This window comes from Bubalus bubalis, chromosome 14 (genome assembly GCF_019923935.1).
Source record: "Bubalus bubalis isolate 160015118507 breed Murrah chromosome 14, NDDB_SH_1, whole genome shotgun sequence".
Taxonomy (NCBI): Eukaryota; Metazoa; Chordata; class Mammalia; order Artiodactyla; family Bovidae; genus Bubalus; species Bubalus bubalis.
Genome location: NC_059170.1, coordinates 40,943,358 through 40,964,199, shown reverse-complemented (window position 1 = coordinate 40,964,199; position 20,842 = coordinate 40,943,358). Strand labels below are relative to the sequence as shown.

The window sequence follows — 20,842 nt, the reverse complement described above, 5'->3', positions numbered from 1 at the left end:
TCTAAACAAGAAACAGCACCACGTAGCACAACAGACTCAAAACTGAAGACCCTGTAAATGGCGCAGGTCTTGCCAAGTGGTGGGGGCTGCACTGCACTCAGAGAGCATGGGCATGAGATCGGTGTGGAGCGAGGTGAAGAGCCAAGGCCACGGTGATTGAGAACTTTCCAGTGATGAGGAGCTTCCAGCAGGTGGAACACAGAAGCTCACATAAAGAGATTCCGTTATCCTCTTCCACAAATGCAGAACTAAATAAACTTAATGCCTTTTAAGACCAAATACAGCATTCTGGATTCCTGACTGCTTTGAACCACCTCTTTACAGTTCCCTCTGGGCAGACTTAAAACCGTCTCCTTTTGATAACTGATTATGGTCCAGGAAAGTACTGCCATATGCTACCTGCTTGTGAATTTAGTCACTTAAAAAGACCATTTATACTTTAACTCTGGTAAACCGTTCCTGTTCAGGCTTTCTGGAAACTGAAAAGTAGGTTTTACTTAGTAAAGGCAAGAATCTTCACACTTTCCTAATTTATTCACAATAGGAAACCAAGTTACTCATCCTGTCCGAGTCTGAACTACAGAAGACAGCAAGAACCTAACAGACTTCAGCTGATCTCATACTAGTCAATATACTATCTTGCAATCTTGATTAGTCTGTATTGTGGTGCTGAAATACATAGGAAGTGTGTTTCTTACCAGGTTGTGGCTGTTTTCTGAGTCTTGGATTCTGATTGCCTTTTACTATATTTACCCTCTGCTTCTGTGGAGGTTTCTTCATGGGTGGCTTAGCCGTTGGAACAGGTGTGTCTGGAGAGGTCGCTCGTTTCCTTGCCCTTTTAGCATTCGTTGCCACTGGAACATCTTTAGAACTAGGAGCTTCCTGGGCTTTCCTATCCAGTTTGGGTATCTGTACGAACTGTGTAGTCAGCACCTCAGCACCTTATGCAGAAAAGACACCATTTTTTAAGGGGTGGGGGCTCACATATTTATCAGCATAGCTTTCTCCTTTGATTTCTTTTGTTGTGTGGGGAATAACTTTAGTAATGGGGAATAAAATATAAAATTTGGGATAGTTCATTAATTTTTTTTAAACAAAGCAAGAGTTAAAAACCTCTCACATAAGTATAAAAATATGAACTTGTTAAGTCTGGTCTATCTATCCAGATTAGAAGAAAATATCAGAGTAATAACTTTATAAAAATAAAACAACAATTAAAAAAAATTCCATAATCTTTGCTGACTGATGTAACAGGTAAGGCTGAATATTCTAGTTCACAGCACTGGGACAAATAATTCAATTTATCCAAAAGCGACAGAGGTCCCATGAAGTGATGTGGTTGAAACCGTAAGCACACTGCAGAGATGAGACTGCAGATTTACAAAGACCTTACATGTTTTTCTTCACTACACCTAAATATTAATACCAAAGCCTTAACACCCGCCTGAAAAAAATCACCTCTTAAGAGAAGATGCAGGAAGGTACACTGAAAAAAATCCTCAACCTACTCCCCTTATGGCAGAAAGTGAAGAAAAACTAAAAAGCCTCTTGATGAAAGCAAAAGAGGAGAGTGAAAAAGTTGGCTTAAAACTGAACATTCAGAAAACTAAGATCATGGCATCCAGTCCCATCACTTCATGGCAAATAAATGGGGAAACAATGAAAACACTGAGAGACTTTATTTTTTTGGGCTCCCAACCACTGCAGATGGTGACTGCAGTCATGAAATTAAAAAACGCTTGCTCCTTGGAAGAAAAGCTATGGTTTTTCCAGTATTCGTGTATGGATGTGAGAGTTGGACTATAAAGAAAGCTGAGCACTGAAGAATTGATGCTTTTGAACTGTGGTGTAGGAGAAGAATTGAGAGTCCCTTGGACTGCAAGGAGATCCAACCAGTCCATCCTAAAGGAAATCTGTCCTGAATATTCATTGGAAGGACTGAAGCTGAAGCTCCAATACTTTGGTGGCCACCTGATGTGAAGAACTGAATCATTGGAAAAGACCCCAATGCTGGGAAAGATTGAAGGTGGGAGGAGAAGGGACGACAGAGGATGAGACAGTTGGATGGCATCACTGACTCAATGGATATAAGTTTAAGCAAGCTCCAGGAGTTGGTGATGGACAGGGAAGCCTGGCGTGTTGCAGTCCATGGGGTTGCAAAGAGTCGGACACAACTGAGCAACTAAACTGAACTGAACTTACAAAATGCTCAGCTTTACTTCTCAGGGAAAGAGCTAAAGGTGGAGGGAGATGAGAAAAAAACTATTTATGACCTGCTCGTATCACACATAGCAAGTGTTTCAATGCTTTAAGAGTTGAAAAAAATGTTAATAAATGTTCCCTGTGAAAACTGTTTTCCACATTGTTTCCTGTGAAAACTATTTTCCATACTGACTATATAAAATTATCATACCTGTGAATGTTTGTAAACATTTTAAATTCACATCATATAGAAAATACTATTTCTAATTGCAAACAGAAAAATGGTACTAAACAGTGTAAGAATGTGATGGTTATTAGTGAAATATAAAAAAGAGACCAATTTCATTTTATGTTTTTGAAAATTAGAGGAATAAGTGGTTTTTTAAAAAGCTTTTAGGGCTCTCTTAATGTTGGACATTTCCCTGGGTTTAATTATTTTCTTCCCTACTAAACTAATAAAGGCAACAGAGCAGCATAGTTTTGTTTGTTCCAGAATAAGACTTCTGATTCTACATCAGTTACAATTTTAAAAAATTTTGCCATTAAAAAAGGCAAAATACAAATCAAACAGGAAAATCAAAGTGAAACTGAAAGTCACTCAATCATGTCCGACTTTTTGCGACCCCATGGACTATACAGTCCATGGAATTCTCCAGGCCAGAATACTGGAGTGGGTAGCCTTACCTTTCTCCAGGGGATCTTCCCAACCCAGGGATCTAACCCAGGTCTCCTGCATAAAAGTGGAAAATGATTAATACTAAATTGAGAAGAGAAAGGAAACAAGATGATCAAGACGAGGGGACATTTAAGATCTGCACGGGCAGGAAGTGAACACCTCTCATGACCCAGGTCCTGGGAAGAAAAGGGGAAACATGACCCTGCAGGGACCACCCTGCTTATCTGCATCACTCAACAGCATGTTTCTCAAACTGCGCACAATAACCCATGGGTGGACTGTCAAATAAACCTAGTGGGCTGCAACCAGAATTCTTTATTAAATGAAACAGAATATATCAGATTATACTGCACAAAGTTAGGGTAAATGTTTTCTGAAATTTCTGTTTCAGTATGTATGCATTTGTGTATACTGGACTAAAACATAAAACACATTTCTTATAGTGGATGAAATTTAAAATGTTTTGAGAAATAGTGACAACATATATGTTGAATTACAGATAATGTATTTAATACCTTTAAGTAAATTCATATAGAGAAGAAAGCCAATACGGCCTGGAATATGTGCGGGAACAGTGTGTGTCTGCTTCATGCTGCCCTTCTTTCCACCACCTTCCTAAACACACACACCATTTCTCAAACTATAACTGGTCAGAAATAACTATTTGTTAAACCAAAGGGTAAAATCTTAATTATCTAGGATCCTAGGGGATCCACACATCTCCAGTATTTCTTCTTTAGGCATCAAAAGTGTTAAATTCACAACATTACAGACAGGGCCGGCTAAGACACATGCTCATAAGCAGCCTCCCGCTTTGCCTGCGATCAAGTACAGAGATGATGGGGAAATGCCTAAGGGGCTCTGGCCACAGTTTGCTCGGCCTTCTCAAAGAGAACATGGAGCGTAAGTTCCCTTAGTTCAGTTCAGTTCAGTCACTCACTCGTGTCTGACTCTTTGTGACCCCATGGACTGCAGCACGCTAGGACTCCCTGTCCATCACCAACTCCCGGAGCTTACTCAAACTCATGTCCATTGAGTCGGTGATGCCATCCAACCATCTCATCCTCTGTCATCCCCTTCTCCTCCCATCTTCAATCTTTCCCAGCATCAGAGTCTTTTCCAATGAGTCAGTTCTTTCCATCAAGTGGCCAAAGTATTAGAGTTTCAGCTTTGGCATCAGTCCTTCCAATGAATATTCAGGACTAATTTCCTTTAAGTTCCCTATTTTTAAACAAATACACTACACATATCTGAGGGGGCTCTAAGCCAGAGTTGTGCTGTCTGCTATGCTCTGCTGGCTAAAGTGCACTTGACTGACACTAAATGGCTCTGGATGCGGGCTCCTACTCAGTTTTCAGGGACAACAAAACCACTTGTGAAGTGTTTCTTTACATACGTCTCCAGGCCACTGGACACTGGTTTCAGTAGGTCCGTACCAGACAGCAGGTCCAGGTGACCACCTTTAGAACACACCAAGGGTTAGAACTCTGCCCCAGGGTGCTCTGGTTGTGGAGGCCCAGGTGGACCCTCTTTAGATGTGCTCAGGCCGTCACTCAAAACTTTCTACCAGTTGCTCTTAGTGTGCCTGATGTTAGGAGATCCTGTCCAATCTGTCCCAGGGCAGTTCAGAAGCTGAAAGACCTTATTTCTTAGAGAGGTAAGTAAATAACTAAGTGGCAACTGGAGCAGTTTTACAAGTGAATAAGAGCTTCTGGTGGGCAGGCTTTTGTCCTGTTGACTTTCACCTGTCACCTAGATCAGTGCTCCCCAGCTCTAGTGTGCATACAAGCCATCGGGAGAGAACTCCTCACAGATGCCACCAAGCTATGGCCCAGGACTGTCACACAGGGTGGGGACACAACGTTTGAAAACCCACATGATGTGCTTACCTCTTTTTCTCCTCTGAGGAAACTGTCCTTTGACTAGCTTGAGAGTCGTGGAAGAGGCGGGACCCTTGTTTTCTCTAGCAGGAGTCCTTTTGGGGAAGGGTCGGTACAAGCTCACCCTTTTACTCTGTACCATGGGCAGCTTGCTTGCCTTTCTCTTGGGCTGCACTCTCAGATTTGGTGCTAGGCTCAATGGGACCAGAGCTCCCTGTCTTGCTTGAAACACATCTTCAGAGTTATTTCCAGTTTCTGTATCTTTTCTTCCTTCTGCCTCTGAGTTGTGAAATTCAGGATCTGGAGTCATCACTAAAGAAAAGCCTGCATCGCATATCCCATCTGAAATAGATGGAGACTGAGGACGCTCTGCCAATAGACCTAACACAGTAGACACTCCCAAAATGTACCCGCTCGCATTTGAAAAGTAAGACTTCAGCTGAGTTAAAGACTGTAAAGGGCACTTTTCAGCTGGAGGAGTCAAGTCAAAACCACTGCACACTTGGCCAGAGAAGCCAGTTTCTTTAAATCCGTCCTGGGAAGCAGCAGTCAGTGGAGGGCTTTTGTTCACTTTGGACAAGTCTTGGAAATTATGCTTTACTAATGTGTTTAGAGAGATTCCTTTTTCAGAAAATGATTTCTTTGCTTCTAGCAGGGCACAATTGAGGGCAGGCAAAACGGGCACCACCTTCAATGAGATGTTGTCTTCAACTTTCAAGTCTGTAAGACCTAAAATATATATGCATGTATTAAAAACCTGAACTTTTTTTTTCCCAAAAATCATGCAGGAAAAAAAATGCTTTATATTACAAAATTATAGGATGGTTAAATATGATGAGTGTTTCAAATGGTAATCTAAATAGCAATTAATAGAAGGCTTATGAATGCACTTAATGAACATAAATATGAAAATACACACAGAATCAAAACAGAGTCATTCAGGAGGGATGACAAGGTGAGAATTAAGAAGGCAGGCCTGCCTCCAGCTCCGAAAAGCAGCACCGGCTCTTAGAGTTGGCGGAGTTGCTTTTCTGTTCTTATCTGTACCTTATATGACCTACTTCAAACTCTCTTAACAAGGTGTTCAAAGGTGAAAACGTCCTTTGGTTCACATTTTGACTTTCCTTTTTCTTCTAGCTTTATTGAAATATAATTGAAATACAGCACTGTGTACATTCAGAATTTACAGCATAATGATTTGACTTACATACATCATTAAACAGTTACCTCAGTAAGTCTAGTGAACAACCATCATACCATATAGATACAAAATTAAAGAAATAAAGTTTTTTTCCTTGTGATGGGAACCAACTGAACTCAAACAAAGTAAACCCCTAAGTAACCCTCAAGTTAATATTATGTAACTAGATTGACTGGAAAATCCCATGGACGGAGGAGCTTGGTAAGCTGCAGTCCATGGGGTCGCAAAGAGTCGGACACGACTGAGCGACTTTACTTTCACTTTTCACTTTCCTGCATTGGAGAAGGAAATGGCAACCCACTCCAATGTTCTTGCCTGGAGAATCCCAGGGATGGGGGAGCCTGGTGGGGTGCCATCTACGGGGTTGCACAGAGTTGGACACAACTGAAGCGACATAGCAGCAGCAGCAGCAGACTGACTAGTCTGTGTTCCTCAATGAAGGAAGAGTGGTGATGGACTCATTAAAGTGATAATCAGGCTTACATCTGACAGCTCTGTGTCAGAGGTTAGACCATGCTTACTCTCCAGTTTTATTCATTAGCTCCCCTGACCAGAGCCTTTCTGGACTTTGTTTTCTAACTACCCTCTGAAATTCTAATACCACCGATCTACTGTATATCTATTTATACTAGATAAATAGATGAGTAATACTTTTTGCCCCTAATAGACAATTCCTTGTCCTGGGGAAGGAGACTAGCAGTCCAGATAAAGGCAAGTGCTTCTGTGAAGACCTTAAGTCCTACTGACGGGGAGACTACAATGAAACTACTTCCTGGCTATTGCTCTTCAAGAACAAATGAATCCAGTTTTGGACATGCTGAATGTGAGGAATATCTGAGACACCTAAGTGAAAAGAGATGTCAATAGGCAGGTGGATACTGAGTGGGGAGTAGACAAGCCAAGGATAAGCCTGCAGAGATGAAGGACTGACCAGGCAGAGTAAAGGGGGTAAGTTATTTCAGAGAAGAAAACAGTTGCCAGAGTCATGTGCTGCTGGGGGTTTAAGATGAGGACTGAAACGTGGCCCACAGCTGTCATGGACTGCCTGTGCCCTTACCTGCTGCTGGTGGAGGTGAGTGGAATAAATGCAACCCATGTACACCTGTCTGCTCCTCTCTAAAACCTACACATAATGAGAATCAGAAGAAAATTAGGTTGCTGATTTGATACTAGTAAACATATTGGAAAACATTTTTTCAAAAAAGTTGTCCTTACCTGTTTCGGACATAAAGGCTGATGACGTAAGTAAAATGAAAAATTCTCGATCTTCTAAGCATTTGATGATTGCCTTAAACATAAAAAAGCAAGAAAGAAGATTCAATTCCCTTCTCCTTCTACCACATTCTTCAGTGATTTTTAACCTTATGAAAAGTTAAGGAAAAAGATTCTTGAAATGTTAGTATTTATGGGAAGCAGAACAATTTTGTCCCCTAGTATCAGAAATTTCAAGTCCCTTACTGCTCAAATAATCTTTGCCTTGTTAGGGCTACATATAATAAATAACTGGAATATCAAGGGTTAGTTTTTGCATAGTGTTCAACTATGTAACAAATCTATCAGAAACTTTTCTCACTGTCATGTTTGACATTTGCTGTGTAAGTATCTGCTTTGTTTCCCTTTAGCCACTACAAATTCAAGGTCATTCAGACCTATGATTAACATCAATAAGCTCAAGTTAACACAAAACATATCACAGAATCCTGGAACTAGAAAAACTGGAAGATATCATCCGTTAAAGGAATCCTTTCCACAGCATACTAGGAGACGGGGACAGGGAGGCCTGGTGTGCTGCGATTCATGGGGTTGTGAAGAGTCGGACATGACTGAGCGACTGAACTGAACTGAACTGAATAACAGGCAATAACATCATTAGGTCCCTGGTAATAAGAAATGCAGACAGAAAATGCAGCTCTTCTTTCCCATTATTCACCATTTCAAAAGCCTATATACATATAACAAAGACAAAATCCAATGTTCATATAATAATCATTGAGTTAAAAAAAAAGAATAAAATATACCACTTCATGAAGAGATAAAATACTGTATTTCAAAAATTGACAGGTCATAAGCCTACAAATCTGATACATTAATAAATCATTCACTAACAACTCAAGTATGAAAAAAAGACTTCTAATTCTTTACTAGAACGCTACCCACAGGAACCATCACTATGGTGCTTCTCCATATGTTTCTCCCACAGTCCCTGTGTATCAAGTTCTCAATTTCAGGGAAAATAATAATTATATGTTAAATGGATGACTCTTACCAACTGTTCCCTTTTAATGTATTCTATTAGTTTATCTACTTTCTCCCCCCGTTTGTTTGAGAGCTCCACTTCATACATATTGAAGCACATGTCTTGGCAACAGACTGTGGAAAAAAATCAGAAACACAGAACATTTCTTATTTTTAAATACTATGATGCTTTTTTTTTTTTTACAACCGGTTTATTCATTTTATATTTTAAAAGAAGAAATAGGAATACTATTCAAAAAACATGGATCATTCAATGTTCTTGGTTATAAAACCCCTTAATAAAAAGTGACTGTATACAGTATTTAAAAACAATGCTTTTATTTATACTACACTAATATAAAGTTAACAAGACAAATAAATATAAATAAAAACATCAATGTTGTCATGAATTAATCTAAATGACTAAGAACTTTCCTTCTCATGTTTTCTGCTTTATTTCATTTAAAAGTACAGGTGACCCTTGAATGCCTCTCCCTCAACCCCCTGTGCAGTCAGTATTTCCAATATATGATTACCCTGGGTAATCATGATTCCACATCCAAGGATTGGGTGGTACTGTAATATGTACTACTGAAAAAAAACTGTTTATAAGTGGACTTAAGCAATTCAAATCTGTGTTGTTCCAGAGTCAGTGGTAATAAATAAAAACAACCACAAAACCTCTGTTCTCCTTAAAAGTAATGATTATGAGTTACCAACTGTTTGTAAGCGTATCTCTGCTTAATTCCCTCAGTGTTCTATATTAAAGCTAGTCTCTGCCATATTAAATGAAGCTACCATTCATCACTTTGAGCTGGCCTCCCAGGAACTGAATCACATGGTTACTCTATCCCTTTCACAAAAGACCCTTTTAAGAATCACTTAAGGGAAAAACAGAAGTAAGGAGGGAGAGAAAGTGTGTCTGCACGCATGTGTGTGTATGAAAGAGTGGAAAACAACTGGAACAAAGCTCAGGACACGCAGTGTACCATGACATCTGAACAGACCTTTGTGCTCCATGTAATTCTGTTTTTTAAAAGCAGCTTCTGGTAGTCTCTCTTTCAAAGATGACACTTTCATTACATACTTAAAATCTAGTTCATGTGGTCTAAAAAACAAAACAATATCATGTAATGTAATAAACACTAAAACTAGAGCTTCAAAACTTTCGATTTTCTAATATAAATGAAAACAAAACTATTAAAATCACAAAAATTTTTAAATCTATAAACTCTAAATCAAATAATGTATATACTCATAAATACTAGAGATTTTTGGGTATATGACCTTATAAATTGGCTTCCCTGGTGGCTCAGACAATAAAAAATCTGCCTGCAACGCAGGAGATCTGTGTTCAATCCCTGGGTCAGGAAGATACCCTGAAGAAGGGAATGGCAATCCACTCCAGTACTCTTGTCTGGAGAATCCTATGCACCAAGAAGCCTGGCAGGCTATAGTCCACGGGGTCACAAAGAGTCATGCATGACTGAGGACTAACACCTCATAAACCATGGTTTGCAAATATATTCACATTAACTGAATGCATGCATTTTCGTTATAACCAAAATATCCGTAAGTGTGGAATAATTATGTATTCTGGAATGGAGTGAGAATCTTCTAGAAATTATACCACATAAGAGTTGAAAGCTTTCGACAATACAGGACTGCCTACCATGCAGGGCCACATAAAGAACCACATCTAGACTAGCACCATTTCCTTCTTTAAAACTTAGTTCAAAATACTTGTACACTTACGGATACCTCCTTTTCCCCCTAAATACTTCTCTGTGTGCACTTTTAAGAAAAACATTTCCTTCTATAACCACACACACACACACACACACACACAAAAGATATACCCATCTGAATGCAGAGATCCAAAGAATAGCAAGGAGAGATAAGAAGGCCTTCCTAAGTGATCAATGCAAAGAAATAGAGGTAAACAATAGAATGGGAAAGACTAGAGATCTTTTCTAGAAAATTAGAGATACCAAGGGAACATTTCATGCAAAGATGGGCACATTAAAGGACAGAAATGGTATGGACCTAACAGAAGCAGAAGATATTAAGAAGGCGTGGCACTAATACACAGAAGAACTATACAAAAAAAGATCTTAATGACCCAGATAACCATGAGGGTTTGATCACTCACCTGGAGCCAGACATCCTGGAGTGCGAAGTCAAGTAGGCCTTAGGAAGCATCACTAGGAACAAAGCTAGTGGAGGTGATGGAATTCCAGCTGAGTTATTTCAAATCCTAAAAGATGATGCTGCACTCAATATGCCAGCAAATTTGGAAAACTTCAGCAGTGGCCACAAGACAAGGAAAGGCCAGATTTCATTCCAATCCCAAAGAAAGGCAATGCCAGAGAATGCTCAAACTACCGAACAATCACACTCATCTCACACGCTAGCAAGTAATGCTCAAAATTCTCCAAGCGAGATTGCTATGTGAATCATTCAATAGTATGTGAACTGAGAACTTCCAAATGTTCAAGTTGGATTTAGAAAAGGCAGAGGAACCAGAGAACAAATTGCCAACATCCATTGCATCATCGAAAAGCAAGAGAGTTTCAGAAAAAACATCTATTTCTGCTTTATCGACTACTCCAAAGCCTTTAACTGTGTGGAACACAACAAACTGTGGAAAATTCTTAAAGAGCTGGGAATACCAGACCACCTTACCTGCCTCCTGAGAAATCTGTATGCAGGTCAAGAAGCAACAGTTAGAACTGGACAAGGAACAATAGACTGGTTCCAAATTGGGAAAGGAGTATGTCAAGGCTGTACATTGTCACCCTGCTTATTTAACTTATATGCAGTGTTCATCATGCAAAATGCCAGGCTGAATGAATCCCAAGCTGAAATCAAGATTGCCAGGAGAATTATCAATAACCTCAGATACACAGATGACACCACCCTTATGGCAGAAAGCAAAGAAGAGCTAAAGAGCCTCTTGATGAAAGTATAAAGTAGAAAGTAGAAAGGAGAGTGAAAAAGTTGTCTTAAAACTTAACATTCAGAAAACTAAGATCATGGAATCTGGTCCCATCACTTCATGGCAAATAGATGGGGAAACAATGTCAGACTTTATTTTTTGGGGCTCCAAAATCACTGCAGATGTTGACTGCAGCCATGAAATTAAAAGATGCTTGCTCCTTGGAAGAAAAGCTATGACCAACCTAGACAACATATTAAAAAGCAGAGATATTACTTAGCCAACAAAGGTCCATCAAGTATGGTTTTTCCAGTAGTCATGTATGGATGTGAGAGTTGGACTATAAAGAAAGCTGAGCACCACCGAAAATTGATGCTTTTGAATTATGGTGCTGGAGAAGACTGTTGGGAATCCCTTGGACTGCAGAGATCCAACTAGTCCATCCTAAAGGAAGGACTGAAGCTGAAGCTCCAATATTTTGGCCACCTGATGCGAAGAACTTATTTACTGGGAAAGACCTTGATGCTGGGAAAGACTGAAGGCGGAGGGAGAAGGGGACAACAGAGGATGAGATGGTTGGGTGGCATCACCGACTCAATGGACCAGCTCTGGGAGTTGGTGATGGACAGGGAAGCCTTGCGTGCTGTAGTCCATGGAGTTGCGAAGAGTCAGACACGACTGAGCGAATTGAACTGACTGAACTGATATAACCACAAAACAATTAGCAAACTCAAGACATCAATGACACAGTACAGTTCTTTAATCTACAGCACTCACTAAGGTACCTGGTAACAAGAGAAGGCACTGCTTTTTTCTGGTTCAGAATCCAATCCAGCATGACACATGACACTTATGTCTCTCTCATCTCCTTCAACCTGCAACAGTCTTCATCTTCACTGACCTTGATATTTCTGAATAATACAGGCCATTTACTTTGCAGACTGTCCCTCAATCTGGGCATGTCTGATGTTTCCTCCTGATTAAAGACTGGCAGGAACACCACAGACATGATATCGTGTTATTCTCTGTGCATCGTGTCATTCTCTGTGCGTCATGTCAGGAAGCTCCTGATGTTTATTTCTTTCCTGGTGATGTTACCTTATCCACTGACTTAAAATGTGCCCGAGGTCAGGGGCGGCAGCCGAGAGGAGCAACCCCACGTCCAAGGAGCGGTGGCTGCGCAGGTGCAGGAGGGCCGAGAGGAGCTACTCCACGTTCAAGGTCAGGAGGGGCAGCCCTGAGTAGATACCCCACGTCCAAGGTAAGAGAAACCCAAGTAAGATGGTAGGTGTTGCAAGAGGGCATCAGAGGGCAGACACACTCAAACCATAATCACAGAAAACTAGCCAATCTGATCACACAGACCACAGCCTAACTCAATGAAACTAAGCCATGCCCTGTGGGGCCACCCAAGACGGACGGGTCTTGGTGGAAAGGTCTGACAGAACGTGGTCCACTGGAGAAGGGAATGGCAAACCACTTCAGTATTCTTGCCTTGAGAACCCCATGAACAGTATGAAAAGGCAAAATGGTAGGATACTGAAAGAGGAACTCCCCAGGTCAGTAGGTGCCCAATATGCTACTGGAGATCAGTGGAGAAATAACTCCAGAAAGAGTGAAGGGATGGAGCCAAAGCAAAAACAATACCCAGTTGTGGATGTGACTGGTGATAGAAGCAAAGTCTGATGCTGTAAAGAGCAATATTGCATAGGAACCTGGAATGTTAGGTCCATGAATCAAGGCAAATTGGAAGTGGTCAAACAAGAGATGGCAAGAGTGAACGTCGACATTCTAGGAATCAGTGAACTAAAATGGACTGGAATGGGTGAATTTAACTCAGATGACCATTATATCTACTACTGTGGGCAAGAATCCCTTAGAAGAAATGCAGTAGCCATCATAGTCAACAAGAGAGTCCGAAATGCAGTACTTGGATGCAATCTGAAAAACAGAATGATCTCTGTTCATTTCCAAGGCAAACCATTCAATATCACGGTAATCCAAGCTTATGCTCCAACCAGTAATGCTGAAGAAGCTGAAGTTGAATGGCTCTATGAAAACCTACAAGACCTTTTAGAACTAACATGCAAAAAACAGATGTCCTTTTCATCATAGGGGACTGGAATGCAAAAGTAGGAAGTCAAGAAACACCTGGAGTAACAGGCAAATTTGGCCTTGGAGTACGGAATGAAACAGGGCAAAGGCTAATAAGAGTTTTGCCAAGAGAACGCAATGGTCATAGCAAACACCCTCTTCCAACAACACAAGAGAATACACGTGGACATCACCAGATGGTCAACACCGAAATCAGATTGATTATATTCTTTGCAGCCAAAGATGGAGAAGCTCTTTACAGTCAGCAAAAACAAGACTGGGAGCTGACTGTGGCTCAGATCATGAACTCCTTATTGCCAAATTCAGACTTAAATTGAAGAAAGTGGGGAAAACCACTAGACCATTCAGGTATGACCTAAATCAAGTCCCTTATGATTATACAGTGGAAGTGAGAAATAGATTTAAGGGACTAGATCTGATACAGTGCCTGATGAACTATGGACGGAGGTTCGTGACATTGTACAGGAGACAGGGATCAAGACCATCCCTATGGAAAACAAATGCAAAAAAGCAAAATGGCTGTCTGAGGAGGCCTTACAAATAGGTGTAAAAAGAAGAGAAGTGAAAAGCAAAGGAGAAAAGGAAAGATATTCCCACTTGAATGCAGAGTTCCAAAGAATAGCAAGGAGAGATAAGAAAGCCTTCCTTAGTGATCAATGCAAAGAAACAGAGGAAAACAATAGAATGGGAAAGACTAGAGATCTCTTCAAGAAAATTAGAGATATCACGGGAACATTTCATGCAAAGATGGGCACATTAAAGGACAGAAATGGTATGGACCTAACAGAAGCAGAAGATATTAAGAAAAGGTGGCAAGAATACACAGAAGAACAGTACAAAAAAGATTCTCACGACCCAGATAATCATGATGGTGTGATCACTCACCTACAGCCAGACATCCTGGAATGTAAAGTCAAGTGGGCCTTAGGAAGCATCACTAGAACAAAGCGAGTGAAGGTGATGGAATTCCAGTTGAGCTATTTCAAATCCTGAAAGATGATGCTGTGAAAGTGCTGCACTCAATATGCCAGCAGATTTGGAAAACTCAGCAGTGGTCACAGGACTAGAAAAGGTCAGTTTTCATTCCAATCCCAAAGAAAGGCAATGCCAAAGAATGCTCAAACTACCACACAATTGCACTCACTCACACGCTAGTAAAGTAATGCTCAAAATTCTCCAAGCCAGGCTTTAGCAATACGTGAACCGTGAACTTCCAGATGTTCAAGCTGGTTTTAGAAAAGGCAGAGGAACCAGAGATCAAATTGCCAGCATCCGCTGGATCATCGAAAAAGCAAGAGAGTTTCAGAAAAACATCTATTTCTGCTTTATTGACTATGCCAAAGCCTTTAACTGTGTGGATCACAATAAACTGGAAAATTCTGGAAGAGATGGGAATACAGACCACCTGACCTGCCTCTTGAGAAACCTGTATGCAGTTCAGGAAGCAACAGTTAGAACAGGACATGGAACAACAGACTGGTTCCAAATAGGAAAAGGAGTATGTCAAGGCTGTATATTGTCACCCTCCTTATTTAGCTTATATGCAGAGTACATCATGAGAAAAGCTGGGCTGGAAGAAGCACAGGCTGGAATCAAGATTGCCGGGAGAAATATCAGTAACCTCAGATATGCAGATGATACCACCCTTATGGCAGAAAGTGAAGAGGAACTAAAAAGCCTCTTGATGAAAGTGAAAGAGGAGAGTGAAAAGTTGGCTTAAAGCTCAACATTCAGAACACTAAGATCAGGGCATCTGGTCCCATCACTTCATGGGAAATAGATGGGGAAACAGTGGAAACAGTGTCAGACTTTATTTTTTGGGGCTCCAAAATCACTGCAGATGGTGATTGCAGCCATGAAATTAAAAGACGCTTACTCCTTGGAAGGAAAGTTATGACCAACCTTGATAGCATATTAAAAAACAGAGATATTACTTTGCCAACAAAGGTCCATCTAGTGAAGGCTATGGTTTTTCCAGTGGTCATGTATAGACGTGAGAGTTGGACTGTGAAAAAAGCTCAGTGCTGAAGAATTGATGCTTTTGAACTGTGGTGTTGGAGAAGACTCTTGAGAGTCCCTTGGACTGCAAGGTGATCCAACCAGTCCATCCTAAAGGATATCAGTCCTGGGTGTTCATTGGAAGGACTGATGCTAAAGCTGAAACTCCAATACTTTGGCCACCTCATGCGAATAGCTGACTCAGTGGAAAACACCCTGATGCTGGGAGGGATTGGGGGCAGGAGGAGAAGGGGACGACAGAGGATGAGATGGCTGGATGGCATCACCGACTTGATGCACATGAGTTTGAGTAGACTCCTGGAGTTGGTGATGGACAGGGCGGCCTGGCGTGCTGTAGTTCATGGGGTCGCAAAGAGTCGGACACGGCCGAGCAACTGAACTGAACTGAACTGAGTTAAAATGCTATGTGCAGCTTCTTCTATTATAAGGTCTGCGTTTTTTCCTTTGTGAAATATGTAAATTCCATCAAACTTCCACCTACTTTATCAAGCCTCCATTGATCATTATGATGTTGCCAAAATGTGATTTCCTAATTTCATCACTCTTTCTACACTTACTGCTGCTGCTGCTAACTCGCTTGTCGTGTCCGACTCTGTGCAACCCTATAGACAGCAGCCTACTAGGCTCCCCCGTCCTTGGGATTCTCCAGGCAAGAACACTGGAGTGGCTTCTACACTTACTAGTTGTACTCTGTACAACTACTGAGCCTGTGTGCTGCAGCTCCTGAAGCCTGCACTCCTAAAGCCTGTGCTCCTCAACAAGAGAAGCCACCACTATGAGATGTCCCAGTACTGCAACTAGAGAGTAGCCCCCTGCTCACCATAACTAGAGAAAGTTGCACAAAGCAATGAAGGCTCATGCAATCTAAATAAACAAACAAACATAAAACTTTTAAAAAGAGCCAATGAAAAGAAAATTATTTCTAATAGAACACTACCTTTCACTTTCTATTTCAGTTAAAGCATATCTAACTTTCAAGGGGTTTGGGGGCAAACTAAATAGATTAAACAAAAAAGTTTCACAAGATACCCAGGAAAAAAATACTGTAATTCATTATCATATAAATACATGTAACAGCTCCTCTAATACTACCTTAGGAAAATCATGTGAAAATTAGATTCTGCATATCTTAATAAAAACTATAATAGAATTAAGCGGCTATAATCTGTATCTGTTATCTAGGCAAGTACAATTTGTTTCTCACAGAAAGTCAAACTTCTAGCATTAAGTAAATTAATTTAGCCTGAGAGTTTATTTTTCCACAAATGGATTAAGATACTAAAAATTTAAAAGTGATTTATCAAAGTTTATAAAACTAAAAAGTAGGGACTTCACTTTGCCAACAAAGGTCCATATAGCCAAAGCTATGTTTTTTTTAGCAGTCATGTATAGACGTGAGAGCTGGACCGTAATGAAGGCTGAGCACCAAAGAACTGAAGCTTTTCAACTACGGTGTTGGAGAAGACTCTTGAGACTTCCTTGGATAGCAAGGAGATCAAACCAGTCAATCCTCAAGGAAATCAACCCTGAATATTCAATGGAAGGACTGATGCTGAAGCTCCAATACTGTGGCCACCTGATATAAAGAGCCAACTCATTGGAAAAGACCCTGATGCTGGGAAAGATTGAGGGCAGGAGGAGAAGGGGACGATAGAGGATGAGATGGTTGGATGGAATCACTGACTCAATGGACTTGAGTTTGAGCAAATTCCAGGAGATAGTGAAGGACAGGGAAGCCTGGCTTGCTACAGTCCATGGGGTTACAGAGTCAGACACAGCTTAGCAACTGAGCAACAATAAAACTAACTTATTCCAAAGCAAAGGTCAGATTTAAATTTGAATTTAGGTCTCTTGTGTCACGGCCCTGTACTCTATACATCTCCTGAAGAATAACCTAAAACCAAGTATAGCTGGTATATTTCATACCAGTGCCAACAAGCAGGACCTCAAAATGAGAACTGAAAACTTAGAGAAGCATTAGTAAAGGGCATTAATTCAACACTTACAGTTGTTTTGGAACTGCTGTACCATAGGAAGACCAAAGAGTTATATCACACAGCAGACAGCCTTGTATAATTAATTTCCCTTTCCATGGAGAGATGAGAACTGTAAGAAATGAGGTTAAGAAAGAAACTGATTATTTTATTTTTGAACAAAACATTTACTTAAAGAAAAAACTAAAAAAAAAATTAAATAATTTCTTACCATTTTCTCTGAGTTCAAGTCTGGGGGGGAAAAAGAAGCATTTTTATAAGAGCAAAGAAAACAAATCCAGTAAAACAAAGTATGCACATAATTACTTACATGCTTTTATGATCATGGGCTGGTGCTGCCATCTTTTTAGGTTCCCTGTACTGAAAAGCTACAATCAGGTAAGGACAGATCTGTCTGGGTCGCTCAGTAACAGTGCTGCCTGAAAGTTCATAGAGGTAATACTGAAAGAAGAGAAGTATTATGAGGATAGCACTACAGAATTTCTCATGTATCAAGTTTACTTCAACCCTACCCAACCTCCAAATTTAACTCATTAGATTCAGAAAAGTATCTTGCAAATGATTTTTTCCCAGGTGACTATACCTGACTCAGTTCAAAGGTGCGAAAATGACTTGTCTTGTGAGAAATCTTGTTAGTATTTGCAGCCACATGGCAATCATAGCCAGAAGATGGGCTAGTATAGTTAGCTGTATAATTCTCAGACACAAACTTGACTTTTCCCTAGAATGAAAATATTAAGACTAATCAAATATCTTCAAATAGGAATAATTTTACTCTAGGATTTATTTTAAAATAGTCTAAATAAAGATGGGGATGTGTTTTGACTAACAGTATACTGTGTTAAGAACTATGGCTCTTAAAAAATTATCTTAAGACCAACAATAGTTTTAATTTTCCATGAACCCCATTACATTTGTATTTAGCCCTTCAAGTTTTTTGTTTTTTCACAAACTCTGATATAATTTGGTATCTTTCTTAGGCAAACATCCACAGCTTTTTTCATAGTATTAAAGGAGTACATGAATTAGCCCAATTTAGGAGAACCATTCCTTTCAACTAGAGAAGGAAATGGCAACCCACTCCCGTATTCTTGCCTGGGAAATTCCATGGACGGAGGAGCCTGGTGGGTTATAGTCCATGGGGTCGCAAAGAGTTGGACACAATTGACTAACACTTTAACTTAACTTTATTTCTTTAAAAGAGAAATTACATAGTCCACCAAACAGACTCGCTATTCAATATATATTGAATATATATACTGAATATATTCAGACTATATCATAAAAGATGAAAAAAACTAAAATGTCAAAAGATGAGTCCCAAACTGAAGTATTAAATTAATAAACTGTAAATTGCTGCTGCTGCTGCTAAGTCACTTCAATCGTGTCTGACTCTGTGCGACCCCATAGACAGCAGCACACCAGGGTCCCCCGTCCCTGGGATTTTTTCAGGCAAAAACACTGGAGTGGGTTGCCATTTCCTTCTCTGATGCATGCAAATGAAAAGTGAAAGTGAAGTCGTTTAGTCGTGTCCGACTCTTCATGACCCCATGGACTGCAGCCCACCAGGCTCCTCCATCCATGGGATTTTTCCAGGCAAGACTACTGGAGTGGGGTGCTATTGCCTTCTCTGTAAACTGTAAATTAGAGACCAAGATACTCCTTTCCAGCAGCACCCAGTAAATCAGCAAGGAACAAAAGCCCAGTAAAGCACTTCACAGGCCAATAGCCCTGATTACTCAACAGCTGACAGTATTTTTCACTATGGAATCTCTTCATCAAGGGGTACCTATCTCCCAGAAAAAGGAAAAAGAGAACTGTTGAGTTAGTTTATCATGCAATAAAAGGTCATACAATGATTTTAAAAGCTATCTTGAATAACACAATGACATAACATGAAAAAAATGAAAATACACAAAATAGGTACCAAAATGAGGTACAAAATAATATGCAACTTTTATTTTTATGTTTACTAGATGCACTATTTAAATATATATATATGCTTGCTGTTAAGGTCCCTCCTCTTCAGCACTTGGACCACCAACGACAATCCTCAGAAGACTAATCACATGAGCGGTGCTCCAGTGAGCAGTCAGAACCTGCATCGTCTCCCCATCAAACTGGGCAGGGCTGGCTTCTGACCAGTGAAGTAAGGAGGACTGAGAGGACATAGCCAGAAACTCAAAACTAAACAGCAGGGTCCGCCAGACAGGGTAGGGGCATGAAACCAATGGCGAGGCACAATCTGACATAAAAACTTGATATCTGAGCTGACAGGCATGTGGGCTGCAGCAGAACTGCAGTACTTATCACAGAGCAGGAGAGGGAAACATTAAAGGGGGAAGCAGCGGCTGGGAGCCAATAAATGCTACCTTCCCTTCAGTTCTTGGGGACAAATTTTGGAATATGGAGAATTCACACTCTTAAAAAATCAGTAGTGTTAGGTTTATAACCGAAGAACTTAGTAGGAATGCTAAAACAAAAGCACAAACAAAACAAGACCACAGAATATGTCCTCAAAAAATCCCCCGACCTCTAAAATTAGTTTTCCTACTATTTGAGTGAAAATTCTAATTGTGTGATTCACTTATACTGCATTATTTAAGGGAACTAAAAAATTTCTGAGATTATTAGTTATAGGTATCACATGAAGCTATGAACAAGATCTCAATGTTTTAGGGATACAAAAATGCATAAAGATTTCTCATTTTGACAATTTAAACCAGAATGCTGCTTTCTAAATTCATCTCTTAGAGCTGTATTATTTTGAAGCTTTAAGAAAAAAAATTCACAGATTTTCTATTAAGAGAGTAAAAAAAAGCTTTGTCCTTAAAGGAAAGCAAAGGGAGCAGTTATTTTTTCTGATTCTGAACAGCTGTCTTTGGCTGCTAAGTCACGTCAGTTGTGTCCGACTCTGTGCGACCCCATAGATGGCAGCCCACCAGGCTGCCCCCTCCCTGGGATTCTCCAGGCAAGAACACTGGAGTGGGTTGTCATTTCCTTCTCCAATGCAGGAAAGTGAAAAGTGAAAGTGAAGTCGCTCAGTCGTGCCCGACCCTCAGTGACCCCATGGACTGCAGCCTTCCAGGCTCCTCCGTCCATGGGATTTTCCAGGCAAGAGTACTGGAGTGGTGTGCCATTGCCTTCTCCATAACTGTCTTTGGCAAGGACTATGTTTAGCAAATGATCTGCAAAAAACATGATCACAGACTGACAAACTTTCATTAAAAAAAAAATTACACAGAAGCAAATTTAGGCTTTACCTTAATTAGATTAAAAATTACAACATAACCAGACTTCCCATGATACCAAGGTCTTGCGTGAAGATAGTCTGAGTATTTGGAAATGTACACACCTATAAAAGTATAAAAATAGATTAATTTACACTTTAAAAAGACTGTTTACACATGGGTTACTTAAACTGAACAAGATGACACAAGGGACAAATAAAAGGTAATTTTAAAAAACTATTTTGAAAATGCTTACCTTTTAAAATCTATTTGAGATATTCTACAGGTATGGAAACATCAGAGCTAAGATAAAATATATCAGTTTGACAACCAATTTTCTATTTGGGTACAG

At 40.2% G+C, this 20,842-nt stretch overlaps 1 protein-coding gene across 8 annotated transcripts in view; it reads right to left on the bottom strand.

Moving 5' to 3' along the window:
- The window catches only part of TASOR2 (transcription activation suppressor family member 2), a 66,770-nt gene that overhangs the window by 16,098 nt on the left and 29,830 nt on the right, over positions 1-20,842 (bottom strand). For 4 of the 8 annotated variants that reach the window (XM_006041722.4, XM_006041723.4, XM_006041724.4 and 1 more), the window contains 11 exons: positions 20,524-20,615; positions 17,844-17,981; positions 17,571-17,701; positions 17,472-17,491; positions 17,273-17,372; positions 9,202-9,302; positions 8,226-8,329; positions 7,175-7,247; positions 7,017-7,082; positions 4,768-5,487; positions 699-941 (listed from right to left, as the gene is read on the bottom strand). In XM_006041722.4, the coding sequence (XP_006041784.3) occupies positions 699-941; positions 4,768-5,487; positions 7,017-7,082; positions 7,175-7,247; positions 8,226-8,329; positions 9,202-9,302; positions 17,273-17,372; positions 17,472-17,491; positions 17,571-17,701; positions 17,844-17,981; positions 20,524-20,615 (1,788 nt within the window). The remainder of the gene's footprint in view (positions 1-698; positions 942-4,767; positions 5,488-7,016; positions 7,083-7,174; positions 7,248-8,225; positions 8,330-9,201; positions 9,303-17,272; positions 17,373-17,471; positions 17,492-17,570; positions 17,702-17,843; positions 17,982-20,523; positions 20,616-20,842) is intronic. The other 4 variants (XM_025264114.3, XM_025264115.3, XM_044927958.2 and 1 more) reach the window with 2 other exon arrangements.